This window comes from Strix uralensis, chromosome 5, assembly GCF_047716275.1.
Source record: "Strix uralensis isolate ZFMK-TIS-50842 chromosome 5, bStrUra1, whole genome shotgun sequence".
Classification (NCBI taxonomy): Eukaryota; Metazoa; Chordata; class Aves; order Strigiformes; family Strigidae; genus Strix; species Strix uralensis.
The window spans coordinates 2044944-2062195 of record NC_133976.1 but is presented as its reverse complement, the minus strand read 5'-3'; the positions used below and the strand labels follow the sequence as shown (position 1 = coordinate 2062195).

The window sequence follows — 17252 nt, the reverse complement described above, 5'->3', positions numbered from 1 at the left end:
CTTATCCTGCTGGATCCTCTCTATGGGCACAGCTGTCTCGTAGGTCTGTGTTGTATCTGTCAACCCAGCTTTGATGACTCAGTTGCCCTGGGACTTCTCATCTAACCTGAATGTTTCCTACTACATTTCAAGGCCATCATCAGACCTGGAACAGGTCCCTCACCACAGCTTGTTTTTAATGTTTTAAACAGGAATAGACAAAGGAGGAACTTCAGAGCAGCAATTTGACTCTAAATGGCAGTGAACTCATGTTCTCCAGGAATGGATTTGCTTTAATTTTTCCTTCATAACTGTTATATTTTTGGGGTTGTTTTTTTTTTTAGCTTTCATAACAGACTGTTTCATAGTGTACGAAAGCGGAGCATTTTACAAAGCAAGGACTTTCTCAATAGAGAGTTGGGTCAAGAAGCAGCATCCTTGCCCTGGATGTAAGAAGCCAGTACTGTCGTAGGTGCCTGGAGTAGCCGAGAACTCTCTTGGTGTGGGATATTCCCAATTATGCTAGACATGAGATAGTCCTTTCTGAGCTCTGTTTCCCCTCCTGTTCTGTGTTTAGAAAGCAGATCTATCAGAGTAGAGATCATCTCTCCCTGATGTCTATTCATGGTCCCATACCTGCTATCCGGCCCTTGCCCCAGCCTCCATTTGCTTCTGTAATGTAAATAAATCAGAGCAAATGAATCCTGCACCATGAATGCTCTTGGACAGCAGCCTCCATGTTCCTGCAAAGGACAACCCTCGCTGAAGTGTTTTGCCTTCATGACTCAGGTGTTATCCAAGGGCCCTGCCTGTTATCTGGCTGGTCAATCCTTCAGCCAGGAGCATGTTGTCCTTTCCATTCCTCATGCTCAGAGAATCATTTAGATAAAAAGTAAGTTACCAAAGGAAAGCAAAGCCAGATCAAAACTACAGTGGACACACCACAGAGCATTAACCTGGGACAGATTCAGTCTGCTGGTCCACATTGCTTCAAAACAGGTTTCTGGGTTAACTTTGCACTGCCACGCTCCACTAGATCTACTGTCTTCTACCTGCAAACTCTGTACATCCACCATAAAACTAGAATTCCTAAAATATCTGCTCTGCTAATGTATGGAGGATGATGGACCCACAGCCTCACACACATCCAGACATACAGCTGGACATGCATAACTCAGCTAACTCCTTTTGTGGATTCCCAGCCTTTTAGTAAACAAGTCTTACCTGAGAAGACGAGCAGTGCTCAGCACTTCAGGGGACCTATCTCATGGAGATGCTGATCCAGCAGCTTTTAATTATCCGTGTAGTTTTGATTACAGCTCCATCCCAACTGACAGTGGGAACATGTCCATGCAGTCATGGAGGTCCCAAGGAAGCCTAGCACACTTCTTGGGACCCACTTCCTCAAAACCAGCTTTTACTCTGAATAAGTTTAGCGTATCCCCTGCTCCCTTCCTTGAAAAGACAGTAGACAGTACAATCTCTCCTTAATTGCTTGCCCTTCTCTAGAGTGTATGTGATTTGGAAATAGGTTTCCTACCTTGACCATGTACCCCAGTGGTCTGTACACTTTGGCCCTTGAAACATTGTGTTGTGACTTATCTCCCACACTGTGTTGTGCAGTGGCACTAATTTTGTTGAGCTGCAACCATTTATCGAAGCATGGTGGCTTTCAAACTGTGGCACCAGATTTCATCCTCACTGACCCACTGATTAAATTCACAGGTCTGGAGGCAGCTGAAATCAACAGGCAGCTCCAAGGGTATTTTCAGCCTCAGGAATACACCAGAAGGGATGGTGAAAGGGAGGAAGAAATGCTTAACAAAACTCAGAGCATGACCACATTGGTGACTTCGGTGAAACCCTTCGTGGAGACACTTTCACTTATTGCAGGTAAGTGCAGCTGCGTGGTTGCATGCTTTCCATCTTTCTAACCTTGGCAGCCACTCCGTGAACCCAGCGCTGCTGAATCCTCTTCCCTGGGACAGGGCAGAAATAAGGCAGTGATGGGATTTCCAAAAAGGGTTCCCATGCTGCAATGCCCCTGTGCTGAAAAGGTCTGGCCTATGGCTCGGAAACAAGGTGAGCTGATGCCCCTGGAAGGGGCGGTGGGTGAGGAAAAAGCCAAATATGTGTGGCTTCTGTGATGATCACCACCTTCAAAAGGATGTATTTTGAAAGGCTAGAAGGAGGCAGCATTTTTCAGGCTGATTTTGTCCCCGTCTCCCCACCATGTCCTTTGAAACTTCTAGTAAAACTTCCTACCAGCCAGAAATTGCATCTCTGAGACCAAACACTTGAGCTATTACAGACTATTTCTGCCCAGGGCCTCATAAACCCTTTAATGGGTGAAACTACTGATTACAGCTAATGGCAAAAAAAAGGGCTCTATTTCTGTCCTTTTGTGTTGCCCAAGAGAAAGGGGAAGAGAGAAGGGCCAAGGTCCTGCCCTGAAAACACATGTAATACCAGCCTGCCAGTACACGAACACCAGTGAGTTTGTGACATCTCCTCACACTGCATCTACCTCTACACCAGGCAACTGGACAGGGCAAAAGCATGATCCAAGACTGGCCATGCTTTTAGGTGTTATCAAGCTCACAGTAGGATCTTGAGCAGTGCTAGGCAGCCAAGATGCAACCATCATTTTTGGGGATGAAGGCTGATCAGCCATAGGGAGGTGAACTATGTCCTGCTGCTTTCCCATGGGCTGGAGGGAGGTTCATGAGCCACTCTGTAGGCACAGCCAATGGGGTGGTTCCCCAGGAGGCTCCCAGATCACGTTGGGATGCATTGGGACACAGTGTCCTGGTGGAAAAGCCCAGGAGATGAGCCCAATGGATACAGGGAAATCCATTAATTCCTGGCTGAGAATGGCCATCTTTCCAGGGAGAGGACAGGATGGGGCAGTTTTAGCTGCATTTCAGATCATCTACCCTTTCTTCTGACCGTGAACCACTGTAGTGAACATGACAGTGAGGAGAAATGCTTGGCCCAGCTTCATGCAGACCTGATGAGCAATACGGTCCCTTTGGCACGGAAGAGCTACCAGTCGGATATCCTTCTCCTGTCCCCATGGAATAATGGCTCATGGGTGGCTTTTCCAGGTTCTATGGGCCTGCCCGTCCCCTGAGATGCTGATGGAGGCAACAAGTAGCCTTTGACATGACTGGCTTCAGGAGTTTCCTGGTAGCTCTGCCCTAAATTTTAGCAGCAACCTGAAAATGACCTTCATCCAGAAGGATCCATATGAGCTGCCCTCCTCCAGCTCCATCACATCTTCAAATCCATGCCACAGCCACCCATGGACCCTCTGACCTCCTCATCAGGGCTTGGCTTTGAATCCTGATTTATAGGAGACAGAAAGTGAAAACATGATGCAGAAGGGCTGGGGGGGTGGGATTATGGGCTTGCTTGTGGAGGGCTTTCTGCACTTCATGCTCAAAGTCCAAACACACTGCAAGACAGGGCAGGACTCAAAAGGAGAGAGGGTTCAGACTCATTTCTTGCAATTCAGCAAGTCAGAAATTAAGATGTGGCTGCTCAGATTTTGTCACCAGGAGGAGGAGGGTAGGGTAGCATGGATGGAGCTGCCATTGACACAGGCAGGGGGACGGCATCAGTTCTTCATCTCAGAAAAAGGTACTTACAGAGCCAGATGCATCTCAGCAGGAGGGAGCCATCTAAAATGCAACATCCCATGTCCCTAAAACAGTCCTGCACAAATTCTTGTCCCCCAGCATGTATGGGGAAAAGCTTTCTGCAGACTGGCCATGCAGCAGCTGAGTGGCCAGTCAGCACAAAAGCTGGCCAGTCAACTCACCAGTTGACCCAGCACATGGGTTGGCCAACAGTCCTTCTTCTCTATAAATAATTTTTAAAAAATAATTACACCGCACTTCCATACTGAGCAAGACACCTCAATGTTCCATACTTTTATACTCCAAACCAGGTCTTAGCCCGTACAAGCTGTTAACCTACAGTTTATATGTGTTGACCTTTATTACCCATGATAGCCCTTTCCCAGAGCTTTGGGAAGAGTTCTAAGTCAAATCCATTGACCATGATCTCCATTTTTCCCCCGTGTAATCTGCTAAGGACCATACAAATCTCCCAAATCCAGCTAAGCCTAGAACCAGGCCCCAACCATCACTGCCTTCCTTCTGCCCACCCCCAAGCACTCTGCTGATGTCTGTGTTGTACGTCGAAGACATCATCCATCTGGGTTTAAACTCACTTTATATTAAGGCAACATTTGGGATCGGGGCGGTTTCAGATCGATGGGGCGTACCACATGTTATTGAATCACAGCTGCAGCCGTCTCCAGCCAACAATCCCATTAAAGCCCAGGTCTGAGGCAGGAGGGCTCATAAATCGCTCTGCTAAGTGATGAGTGCAGATAGGCGCTCTAAATGTTAACAGGATTCTGCAATCGGAGGGTTATTACCGCCAGATTACAATTGCTCCTGGCTCTTCAACGCTCACAGATTTACAAAACTCCGGCCTGACATTTATCTCCTGCAAACAACCACAAATACTTCCATTTTCTCTGACTAACACCCAACCTTTCCAACTGAGTTGTTTAACACCATTAAGAATTTTATTGCCGCCGGTTTCTCCCTCCCCTTGCTCTGTGACATTTATTAAGAGAACTTGTTAGCCGGCGGAAAGCCATGTAAGGCTCCAATGATCTATATTTAAATGGTGGCTAATTTGCTTGCATGCCCTCGTTACCTGTGATTTCCATTTGCTTCCCCAGCAGCTCCCCGGGCACGGCAGATAACGGGTCCCTCTCAGCACAAGCGCCGAGAAGTCCACAGTCAATTACCAGGTGAAATGCACTGAATTAAGTGACATTTAGGGAAGTCACTTCCTGGGTGGGAAGTGCTTTTTGGCATTGAGATCAAGGCGATGTAGCACTGAAAGAGTTACACTTGCCAGCAAACAGAGGCTCAAAACAGTAGTTTTGGACTTGGCTTAAAGCAGCTGCTTTTGCCCCAGGGAGTTGAGCTGGTCGTGAATAAACTGGAGGGTGTTTTCACCTGATCCAGTGTGGTTCAGCCCCACCAGTGAGAATCCCTCAGGCAACACCCCAAATACAACTACCCCTGCAAAGACACACACCCCCCAGAACCCTTGCAAAGGTCAGAGACCACCATGATGGGCACCACAGGGGTGAACAGGGCCATGGAGAAACAAGGAACCTCGTGCTCATCCCACTATGGAAATCCACTGCCAGATGCGCCACCTTGGTCCTTGCTGCCTCCTTTGCTCTGTCAACCCCATTGCTTTGGGGTAAGGTGCTGACTGGGGGGCAGTGGGAGTCCCTGGACCAGCCCCACACATTTGCCCAGGGGAGAATTGGGGTGGCAGAGTGTGGATTTTTCCCACCTGGGTCCAACACTCAATTGAGGGGGGTGTTTCCCTGCAGCCCCTTGCCTGCAGCCAATGGACGAGGGTTCCTGCCAGCACTATGCCCTGCTCTGGTATTACCATGCAGAGGCCAATGCCTGCCGGCCCTTCGTCTTTGGGGGATGCCGAGGGAACAGCAACCGCTTCGAAACCAAGTGGAAATGTGAGCGGTGGTGCAAAACCTCAGCAGGTAAGGCAGCCCCTGAACCTTCCAACCCTCCTCTTCCTCCAACGAGGAGTGAGGTCAAAGCAGGAAAACCCATCCACGATCTGCCCACCTCCGTTGCCTTATGGTGCCCCACCAGGACCAACAGAGGACTTGGAGGAGTGCCTCTGGTTTGCAAGGTCTCGTCCCCCTCCCACTCCCAGCTCACTTTGGTCACCCCCAGCCCTTCCTAGGAGCTCCTGGACATCTCTCTTGGGACACATCCACTGATGGGATATGGGTGGACCTGTGGGTGATGAGGAGGATCCACCTGAGCACCAGCACTGGGTCCTGATAGTTTGCACTCCTCGAGTTCAGTCATCTTGCACCTTCTGAGGGCTGCGGTTTGCAGGATTTTGGGAGCTAGTGCCCTCTGAACCCTGGACTGCTCCATCCAAGCATCTCTCTGGCATCTCCAGCCACCAAAGACTCCAGGCAGAGCCTGAAGCTGGTGGAGCTGCCCTAATCTAGACCAGATCATGAGCAGTCCCAAACACCACTACATTGGGGTCATACCTCACCCAGGGTTCAATGGGAAAAACTCACTCCTGGAAGCCCAGCTGGGCTCCCATTGCCAGATCTGAAGTCGTGGGGGTCAATCTGTGTAGCTTTTCCTCATCTCCAGGCATGTGGTAGCTCACCACAGGGGAAATAGGCTCTTGCTGAAACTGAAAGTAATGCAAACACTACTGCTGCCAAGCAGTGCACAAACTGTGGCTGAAACAAGCCTTCCTAAAAAGATGCTCCTCTCTCAGCCTTTCCTCTGCATGGGGACAACCCCTCCAGGCATCAGGAGAAATGCATTAATTCTCCACAATACATTAAAAAACACTCTGGTGAGATTCATCTTTTCTGTTTTTGAAGGCATGTTAAAAAAGAGAAAGGCAGAGATCTATAATTTCAGGTTCATTTCAGAATTTTCAGGTGGTCTGTATTCTGTTGGGTGGTTTTTAGACAGGCACCTGTTATACATAAAATCAAAACCATTGCGCAGGCTGTCATCATCCACTTGAATCTTTCTGATATGCAATGGATTTTGCACAGCCCGGTCTTCCTGTTCTGCAAGGAAGAAGGCAGTGCAAATACTCAGTGCTCAAAGTCTAGTTTAGGACAGGCAGCACCATCCTGGAGAGCTGAAGTGCTCTCTCAGGAAAAGGAGTAGGCATTGCCTGGCCAGGATGGAGGGATTTGCTGCCCCAGTGCAGCCAGCCCAAACTGGGTGCCCTTTTCTCTTGCCCCTCGCCGCAAGGATTAGCATCACTCCTTGGGCTCTATGGGGAGCCCATCTTTGTTTGTTGACTGTAAGGACAGTCAAGGTAGACCAGCTGGCCCATTTAGCCAATGACCACATTTCGTGGCCTGCTTCTTTGCAATGTACTGCATGAGGGAAAGCCACTCTCAGTGCTTTAAATCCAGTCCCAGCAGCACCAGGTAATAAGTGAACTTCTTCTCAGCCAACTCTTTACACCAGGGCATAAACATTAAGAGATAGTGTAGGCTTCATAAAGCAGCTGTAGATCCCTCCAGCACTGTGTCTACACTCCCTTAATGGGAAGAAGCAACCACCGGGGAGTGGGAGTCATCCAAAACCAAGCCAGGTCCATTTGTGTACCCATTTCTCCTGGCTGACCCTAAATGGTGCCAGGAGCTGGCCCAGATCAGGACATTTGCTTTATGGATGTCTGATGTGTTGTGACATGACCTGGCATAGACAATCCCATGGTGTCAGTAACCTCCCAAGCCTCTGTGAGCATGAGAGGTCCAAGAAGAAGCCCAAGCTGCATTCAGTCTCCAATATCTGCTTTGTTTTCTCTTTCCTCACTTTTGAAAACCAGTCCGAGGGAGGTGATCAGCTGCAGTTGCCTTGGTTAAATCAAAGAGAAATGAAGCTGTGAGAAGTGTCTCCAGGACACCTCGGAGACTGGCCAAGCAAGACAAACCATTTAATGTGAAGAGGCAAGGGATGTTTGAAAAAAGATATTGGAAAACTGTAATTATGAGCAGGAAATAAAGTGGTATGAGGAGAAGGAAACATCTGATTGCCCAGGAAAGCAGAGATGTCCAGAGGCTCATGACTGCACCACTCGCCCCATAGGACTACTGTGCAAAACCAGGCGACACATACCCCTGAGTTTATTTTTGTAAAATAAAAGTGTGTTAATGTTGTATATATGATTGTAGTTCATAATTCACCTGGAAGCAGTAAGCCTTTGAGAAAGGCAGAAAGAAGGGTGGGAATTTCTATTTCCCCGTGTCAGACTGGATGGGCAGGTTGAGCCCCATCCCATGGCCTTTCAGCATGACCCTAAACTCCCTGTGGCCTTTAGCAAGTCCCACCTTCTCCTTCACTCGACCATTCCCTGGGCAGGTTAAGAGGAGCCATCCCAGACTGTATGGTAAGAAGAAAACAGTCTTCAAAACCAGGCTTCTCCCTGCAAAATGCCACCCCCAGGTCCTCAAGGTGTTTCGAGCTGCTGCCAGGAGAGGTGTGGAAAGCCAACAAGTTGGTGGCCACATGGACCCAGCTGAGATGGGTCCTAGCTGATAGCAACTCCTCTGAGCGCTCATCATGGGACAGCATGGCAGCCCCTGGGAAGGGTCACAGCAGCTCCGATGGCATGAACATCTCTCCTGACTTTTGAAATATTTGCCAAAGAAACAGCAGAAGCAACAGGCTCTGCCTTCCACATGAGTGAGGAAAATTGCTGTCATGTTGCAACCAGGTAGGAAACATGGTGTCTAAAAATGACACTTCTCAGCTGTGGTGTGGATCAGTTGGCCACGTCATTGCTGCCCATGCTACTGGCTTGGCAGGGATCTCTCCCCAACATTTTGGTGCTGACATTTTGGGCTCCCAGTCCTTTGCCTGGGGACCTCTGCCGTGCCTTGGTAATGTGAGCATCCATGGGTGCAAGCTGAAATTCCTCTCACCATAACAAGCCCCCGATAGACATGCCCAAGACTTGTATAAATGATCACGCTTCTGCCCCATATAGACAAAAAATATTTTCATTAAAGAATGTACATTGCATCTTCAAGGAGGCACTGGGACTTGCCTTTCCTTCTCCAAACACCCTTGGTGGGAATATAACGGCCAAATGAGGATTCATGGTGGAGCAGGATTACTGGGGAGTTGGCTAGGAAATCAGTGGGTTTTATTAAAAGTTTTCTGCACAATTTGGTAAGGTTGAGCTCAGATTTCCCTGGTTTCAGGGTCGTCTCATTGCTACTGGTAGCATGGGTAGGAGAAGGATTCTCCTTACCCGCAATGTCCCAGGTGCTGAGGAGGGACAAGCAGAGCTTTTTGCTAAAATCTTTTTAGCTTAAAAAAAAAAAAAAATTTCATAAATGTTGGCAATGATACAAGTGCCATTTTCAGACTGACATTTCCAGCCTCTCTTCTTGAAATGATGTTCTGTATCGAAATGTACTTCGGCAAGAAAAACATTCAGGTATTGTATCATGGCAAGAAAAATATTCCCTTGGAAAAGAAACAAAATGTTCCTCACTGAGCAAAACAGTGGGCACAGCGTCATGCCAAAGAAAGTGTTTATGTATTTCCAAGTGAGGACACAGTGTCACGCAATGGGTGTTTTTTCTGAGAAACACCCCATATTTTCACATTTTCCTGGTGTCACAGTGCTGGGGTGCACTTTGCAAGGAAGGTTGCAGGATACCGATCTCTGCAGAGCCCCAGGTGGGCTGGGGAGCTCACAGGGTTCCCGGCTGTGCAGGTGCTGCAGCCTCTGGCCCTTAGAAGTCCAGGACACACAGAGCAACTTGAACTCCAGCTCCTGCATCAGCCCAGAAGAGATGAGACCATCCAGGGGAGCAAAGCGTTTGCAACCATCAGAAAAAACCTTCATTCCTAAATTGCATTGACAAAAATAATCACTGTACACGAGAAAACAGAGACCTAATGAAACGCACAACCCACAAGTTCATTTGCCACCCTGGTATGAAAATCCTTATTTAGGTGGGACCTTGCCAAGGGGCACAAGTCATTGAACTCCCACAGCTGTGCAGAGCAAACAGCATTTCAGAGCTTTAAAAAAGGAAAGAAACTTAGCCATATCTTCATGGCTATGGGGGATGCACTTCCAGGAAGGTTTGCTCATGTTGATTTGATTTAGGACATCTCTGCTTGCAAAGCCCTGTGCCCCAAATGATCCTTCCTGATGCAAACCAGCCCATGGCTGGACTGGAGCGAAAGTGTCTGTATGGGCAAAAGGGGACACACTGTAAACACAGTGCTAAGAAATGACTGATAGCCCGATTATCACTTTAACAGTGTCATAGTTCTCACTATTTAATTAGTAAAGAAAAAGCTCATTGATAATATTTATTTATAAAAAGAGAAACCTCTCCTAGCATCTCCCTGCTCACACTGCCAGTGTCCCTCCAGCGAAGACACCAGTGGCCTCTGTCAGAAATATGGGGTTGTCATATTCAAGTGGCCACCACCACCTGACCCAGAGTGTCAGGTCAGTTCAAAGCCTGTGTTTTACTAGTCATGGCAAAAAAAAAAAATAATATATATATATATATTTATTTATGGGGCTGCAGTAACTTTGGACCAGCTTTATTGTGACCCAGTTCTGGATGTCCCCACAAACCAGCCTCCCTGTCCTTGCCTCCTCTTGTGATGTCCAAGACTGTGTGTTACCCAGGGTCCAGCATTTGGCCAGCCCTTCCCAGGGCTGTGGCGTTTGGCCCAGCAAGGTTGGGAGGTTTTCCCAAGGAGGGGGATTTAGGAAGAAAGGCTTCGGGTTGGCCATCAGAGGAAATGCCAGACTACTCATTACTGCCTCGTCCTACCAAGCCAGTCTGCATGTGGCTGCACCATCTCTGGTGATACGGTGATGCATGGGGCATATCTCCACCCTACAGACCCGCCACTTCTGTGGATTTGGTGTGCAAATCACCCGATGTCCCCAGCACATGGCTCAGGGTCATCGGGTGGCCTGTCTCTATCCCACAGCTGGGCTGGCATTGCAGTGCCCTGCAGAATTCATGCTCCCCTGCCTCCTTCAGCTCCCCAAACCCACCCAGGACATCTCCTCTTGGGCATCTGCCCTCGATCCCTGTCTCTGCCTTCCCTGTATGCTGCAATGTTGGGTTCCCACTGGGACAATGGAAATGCTTCCAGGAGCTTTTCTCCAATTCAGAGTGTAACAGCATCCCCTCCTAGGGACCATTGCCATTAATAACTCAAAGTGGTAATTATTTGCCAAAACCAAGAGGACAAAGCCTCCTCCATCTTGTGGTTGGTCCCCCCAGAGAGCCCAGCCCTGCATTTTATTGGCCCACTCCAGCTGTCAACCAGGGCATTAGAGAAGAGGAGGGTGCATTGCTGTGAGCTGGTGAATCCCTTGGCAGGCATGTTAAGTTGACATCAAGTCTGAGGAGACACTAAGCAGTAGTAATTGCATGAAGATTGTTTTTATAGCTGTGAATCAGCAGCACAGTGAGGGTCTGGAGGCAGCAGTAGGTGACCAAATGGACCTGGGGGACCTGGAACCTGAGACCTGCCTGAGAACATAAGGAATTTCTCTTTCTGCCTCGTTATTCCCAGACACCAAATAAATGGGACAACACCTTCATTTTTCCTTTCACAACCAGTGCCATCACTTAAAATAGGACTTCACCTCCCTATGTGCAGAATTTCTTGGCAGCTTTTGACTCCAAGCTTGGTGAGGAGTGCACATATCCCAAAGCCAAGTTTGGGGGACAAATTTGGCCACCTGGTTTCATGGTCAAGGTGCAGCCAAACGATAGGGGAGGAGTCTCTCGGGAGGGGTGATTTGGCTCAAGGCCCTTCACCATAAACCATGCTCATGGCATAGGCCAAAGCAGCAGCTCACCAGGGAGCCAGGTGACTTAATTCAGATTTGCAAAGCAACTGGAAGACTTGAGAAGTGAAAACCAATATTGTGGGCAAGTATATAAGATCAAGCTGTTCAGTTCTCTTCTAGGTATATTAAATGCAGCTTGAATTTCCCATCAGTGCTCTGGGAGCTTAGGTATAATGGGAAATTGATAACTTGATTTTTTTTTAATACATCTAGCCTTAAATGTTTACTATTGATTTGCCATCTGAACCACTTTGACAGGGCCAAAATATTACCGGAATGCATCCTCGGTGTTTCCTTGGAAATGTCATGTCACTCTAATTGAGTTTCTTGAAATTATTTGATTGCAGGGTGGGGGAGACTTTTAGGGCTGAACTATTTGCTGGTGAGCCAGCTGCTTTCCAGGCGCAGGGAGCTGGGACTGCTCCAAACAGGGAGAAGCCAGAAGATTCCTGAACACACGCTGGAAAAAGGCCTTAGAAAGCAAAGAACATTGCTACGAGTAGTCAGCCCCGAGCATGTGAAAAGCTGGGGCTTTAATGCACATAAAAACAGCTTCACAAATCCTTATGGAATTTGCAAAGGGCAGTTTTGGAGCACAAGTGATCCCATCACTCTTCTCATACAGATCACACAGCTCCAGAGCTGAGCCCGTGGAGCTGTATCTATGAATATACCTGCACCTATAGCTTGAGCACATCAGCCCCTTTGCAGGAGGGAGTTTCTCGTGCATCCAGCCAGCAAAGTCTTGCAAGGAGGTGCAGAGATGAGAAACTTGCCTCATTGCGGCATCCGATGTCCACAGGCAGTTCCTTAGCAACCCTTACAAAAGAAAATGGATCACGAGAGATGAAGAGGCTGGGCCAGCGTAATTTAGTAATTTGATAATAGTACTGTCCCTGAAATGGCCACCAGCACTGACAGCTGGGCCCTGAGCATCTTGCAGCGTCCTCTGGCTGTGCCCAGCAGATTGGAGCAGACAGGCTGTTTGGGAGGGAGCTAACAAAAGCCCCTGTCTTCTCTCCTGCCAGAGTCAAAAGGAACAGAAAAGTTCATCGTCATGTCACCATCCTGAATTGCGCTCAGCTAGGTTAATTAATTACACAGTATTTTTAGAGCAGGAGTAATTTAGGCTCTGGAGATGCTGTCGAGGCAAGTGGCCATGAGTTAATGCAGGACTGGACCTGAGCACCACCAAGTCCATCTTGCAAAAGCCTCCACCACATCCTCGGGCTTGGGCTCTGTGGGATTTGATGGAAGTCTGCATGCCATCCGCAGCACGTACCCTTTGGGGTGATATCTATAGCTTTTCAGAGCAATAGTAATCACTACATCACGGTGTTGGTATATACAGCTTCTTGCCAGTGTTGCTGGGAGGCTGCTGGAGAACACTATTCCCTGCCCACTGCAAAGGCAGAATTGCAACCCAACAGCCACAGCACTCTTGAGAAGGAGGGAAAATGTTGAAAAAGCCTGAAAAACCTTCTGTGTCATAAAGGCAGCTCTGCTAGTCTGAGCTGGGACAAGTAGGAGCAAAAATCAGGATGGATTTTCCCCTGACATCATTGCCGTGTGGATTAGGAAGAAAGTCAAGGAGAAATTCTCCCCATCTGGGAGCCAGTGCTCCTGCGGGAGCTGCCTCAGGCTGTCCATTCTGCCCTATTTTGCACCCCAAACCACCCTAGTAAATCCCATTTTATCCCCCAGGCTTCCTCTGGACAGCTCCTGGCCCATCCCCTGCCTTGGGCATCCCTCAGCCCAGCACCCTGAGTCCCACTGGTGAGCCCTGCATCCCCCACATGTGTCCCACCCTGAAACCACGCCGAGCACCTCCCCATTGATCGTGAAGCCAAGGGGCCAACCCACAGTCATGATCCCAGTGGCAAAGCAATGCTGGAGGAGCACTATAACCCATCTGCAGGGAGGAAACCATCACATTTCTTGACCAATGTTTCTCCCACCCACCTTGTCCAGCTGCTGCAGCCTCACCAGTGGGAGCAATCCCTGTTTATGGAGGCAGGAAAAAGGAGAAGCATCTCTTTTTATACTTCACTCTGTGGGGTATAAATAGATTTTATGTCGATCCACTGTCAGGATAAACACCCTGAGGCCAGTGCTGCTCCTGCACATGGATCCAAGATCCTGATGCTGCTTTTAGATTTTTTTCTTGATTTTAGATGTTTCCTTCCAACCGGAGATATGATGCCCATGTAACTGCAGGCACATACCATGTGTACAGGTAGGTGCAAACACCTCTTTGGAGAAGGGGTAGGAGGAGCAACAGAGAGACAGCAGATAAAAACATTGAAGCAAATACTTGGGGAAGACAATTTGGAGTATTTAATATTATTTTTTCTTCACCATTGCTTTTTAATTTCTTTGGAGGGAAAGCATCAAGAACCAAGTTTTATTCCATGCCTGAAGGCTGTCAGGGGTGAAGTTGGTCTTTGGGTTTGGCCCAAGTGATTCTTGGAGAGCATATGTAGCAATCTGTAAAATAGCCCCAGCCCACTTTATCCCAAAGAGGCTTTCTGATGTTACATTTGCACCAAAAGCTCAAAGCAGAGCTAATTAATTGCCAGGAACATGAAACACTGAAGGTGGGGTGGGTAACTGTTCCTTACAGGCAGCCAAGTGCTTTGCACATGACCAAGGCTGTAAATCCCCTGTGACCCTGCAGCAGCACCAAGAGACTCGGGGCCCAAGAAGGTGAAAAAAGGGCAAGAAAGGTAAAACAATAATTCAGCCCCTGCAGAACTAACAAACTCCATGTCCCTAGCCCTTGTCTTCCCTCTGCTGAGGTCCCAGCAAAAAGTGACAGGGATTTCCAGGCCCTCAGTGCCTGCTATATGGCTACCTTGGAGACACACAGGGACTTGCCGCTGCTGAGCTGTTGGAAGGAGTGAAAATCACGCCTAAAATGGGGTTATGGGGAAGAGAAACCCACCAAAAATCAACCTCATGGGAGAGGAAGGGCCATTTGCTGTAGGGTTACAGAGAGATGGGAGATGGGCAATCTCATATCACAGAGAGGTCCTCCTCCCTCAGCAGCCTTGAAAATGCAAATTGAGTCTTAGACATTATTAAAGAAGGGACAAAGCAAACCAGAAAACTCCCTTCTGCCCCTCTGTGGACCTACAGTGCATCCATGTCCGACTCGTCTGTGCAATTCTGGTGCTGGAAGCAATAAACAGGACCTCACATCTCATTGCTTTGCCTCCTCGGGCCAGACAAAACTTCTGTGCTGGTAATTGGGGCATGCTTTTTGCTTTCAAGGCACAAGTCACTGTGTCTTATTTTTCCCAGTAGTGGAATGGTTATAGTGATGAAACTTTAATAAGATCCTCTTCAGCTGCCCACATTTGAGCTTTAAACAATGATTCACAGAAGAAAATTGAGCTCGGCGAGAGCAAAAGAGGCTGCAAGAGGTGGGAAGGTGTCCTGCTCCCAAAGAGATGGACGCACAAGGGAGACGTGTGAAGATGCTCGTGACAAAGCCTGCATTTTTCATAAGTTTGGCAATTTTCAGCAAAACTTTTGGGAGTTTGAGTCCCCTCTGCCACTATCCATCTCCCATGGGTGCTCCAGGCTGTTGGTAGCAGAGCTCCCTCCTTCCCCAGGGTCAGCTGGGGTTATTTTCATACCGTGACATTTTCAGTTTTGCAGCAAAATCTCCTCTCCAATCCCCTGTGAAAGCAAAGACTGAACCAGGGATCTGCAAGCCACAGTAGCCAGCCAGTGACAGCTAAAACAGTCTGGTTTGCTTTTAAAGCAGACTGAGGGATGAACCAGGCAGTTTGACTTCTTTCATATTTCTTTCTTAGGCGCTGCTTTCTCTTTCCTATTTTCTCCTAATAAAATCATCGTGAAGACTCCATGTCTGGCATGTGGATTTGCCTCCTGCAAGGACATCGTCCTGCACCAACTCTTCCCAACAGTAAAACGTTTAATGGCTAAATAAAACATATAAATACACCCTAGTATCTACTCGGGAGATGGAGATGGGTTTCACCGCCTGGCTCCAGCAGTGATCTGCTGAATGACGGGAAACGTGTTCACCTCCATGCTCCAGCTTCTCTTTCAGATAGTTTTTGTCATCTGCAGGGAAAAAATAAAGACTCACATTTACATGGGTCATTCTGACAGCAGAATTGACTTTTGAGGAGGACGTATGTGTATACACCATTCCTTCAAATGTAGGGTGTGTTTAGGCTTGCTTTGATTGCTTTTTACCTTTGCAGCCGCAGGGATGATCTGTCTTGAGTCTGGCTGCCCAGGGAAGCAGTTTGTTAAACATTAAGTCCCTCTCTGCCTTTAGTCTGCTCTTGTGCCTTAGTCCCCTGAGAACTTTGAGATCCACTGCCACCCAATTCAGCCAAGTGGGGTGAGGTTCAACCCCAAGTGTGAATGCAGACCCATGGTAGAGGTGGGTAACTGCCCTTGTCAACCTCCTGTGCGAGGCTGCAGCTGTAGCTGCAGACACTGAAGAGCCTATCAGGGTCCTACAGGACCTCCTGGCATGTGGGTCAGCCCTTTCCCAGCATCCCCAAGACATCTCATTGCAGCCACCAGCCAGGAAGGGCTGAACACTCCACTTCCAACCATTCAGAGCATACGCAACCCATGGGAACAGACTGAAGCAGCTGCAATGGATAAAAACTACCTGCTCACACCTTCTCCCCGCATCACACACACTCTCTTCTCAACCCCAGGAAAGCTTCAGTGAGAGAGGACCACCACCCCACCACAAGGGCTGGGATGGTTGCAAAGGTGGATGCAGCTAAATAGACCTTATCCCTTCCCAACCTACAGTCTTCATGTAGTTTAATTCACTTTGGAAGTTCATTGAAAGAAGTTAAAGACCTCATCTCCTCTTGGAGACAGTGGGCTTTAGGATGGCTTAAATAATCTACTTTGACATCACATCTTTCCCTAAACTACATTCCCTTCCCCAGGTATCTGAATCACACGTTCCCCATGATTTTGGCAATAGCAGGGCTTCAGGTTTGGCCTGGAGACCTGAAACTCCTGGACGTGACCAGGGACACCAGGTCCTTGCATCAGAGGGGTGCACCAGGCCTTGATCTCTGGGTACCAGCTTTGTCCTACCTTTGGGGCCAGGGATGCCAGACCCATGCCCCTTGCCAGAAGCAATAACCTTTCCACATCTTTTACATTCCCTGGCTGATGTCCTCTGAGCAGGTGACAACTGAGTCCAAAATGCCACCGGAGGTATTTTCAGTGGCTCCCTTGGCCCTTGTAAAGTGCTCCTCAACCCCAACAGGATGTGATGCCAGGGCACAGAATGGACACATGCCTCACTAGTAGGCAGAGAAGGACCCGCTTTCTGAGTGCCCACACACCTTTCATGAAGCACCTGTTGGCCAGGTCAGCACCCAGAGCTTCCATCCCACATGTATTTATGTGTTCAACCCCCTTCTTCTATCCCCAGACCAACAAAATCAGGGGACGTGAGTCCCTAACCTGCTCTGAAGCATGCAGGGCTGTCAGTGGTCTGAACCAAACAGGGTCCAAGGGTCTCCTGAGCTTCCTGCAAGGACCACAGTCAACATCTGCAGCCCTCAGGGAGCAAAAGGATGCAAAACCCATCTCTCCAAGGAGGAATGATGGGAGAGAAATACTATCAAAGCCCTCACTGTCCACCCTAGGCACAAAGCTTCGTGAAGTGGGTATCACACTACTTCCATGGGTAGTCAAACCTGGATTGAGTCAAACCTAGGTGGAGATTAGCATCACCCAAGGAACTGCATATATTTGAAAAAGCTGGTTAGATACCTCCTGCC

General features: G+C 48.4%; 1 protein-coding gene across 1 annotated transcript in view; it reads left to right on the top strand.

Moving 5' to 3' along the window:
• The window catches only part of LOC141943663 (uncharacterized), a 104165-nt gene extending 96720 nt beyond the window's left edge, over window positions 1-7445 (top strand). Inside the window, exons 86-89 of the mRNA XM_074869312.1 lie at window positions 1705-1872; window positions 4739-4810; window positions 5411-5581; window positions 7432-7445. Coding sequence (XP_074725413.1) covers window positions 1705-1872; window positions 4739-4810; window positions 5411-5581; window positions 7432-7445 — 425 coding nt within the window. The remainder of the gene's footprint in view (window positions 1-1704; window positions 1873-4738; window positions 4811-5410; window positions 5582-7431) is intronic.
• The last annotated feature ends 9807 nt before the right edge of the window (window positions 7446-17252 follow it).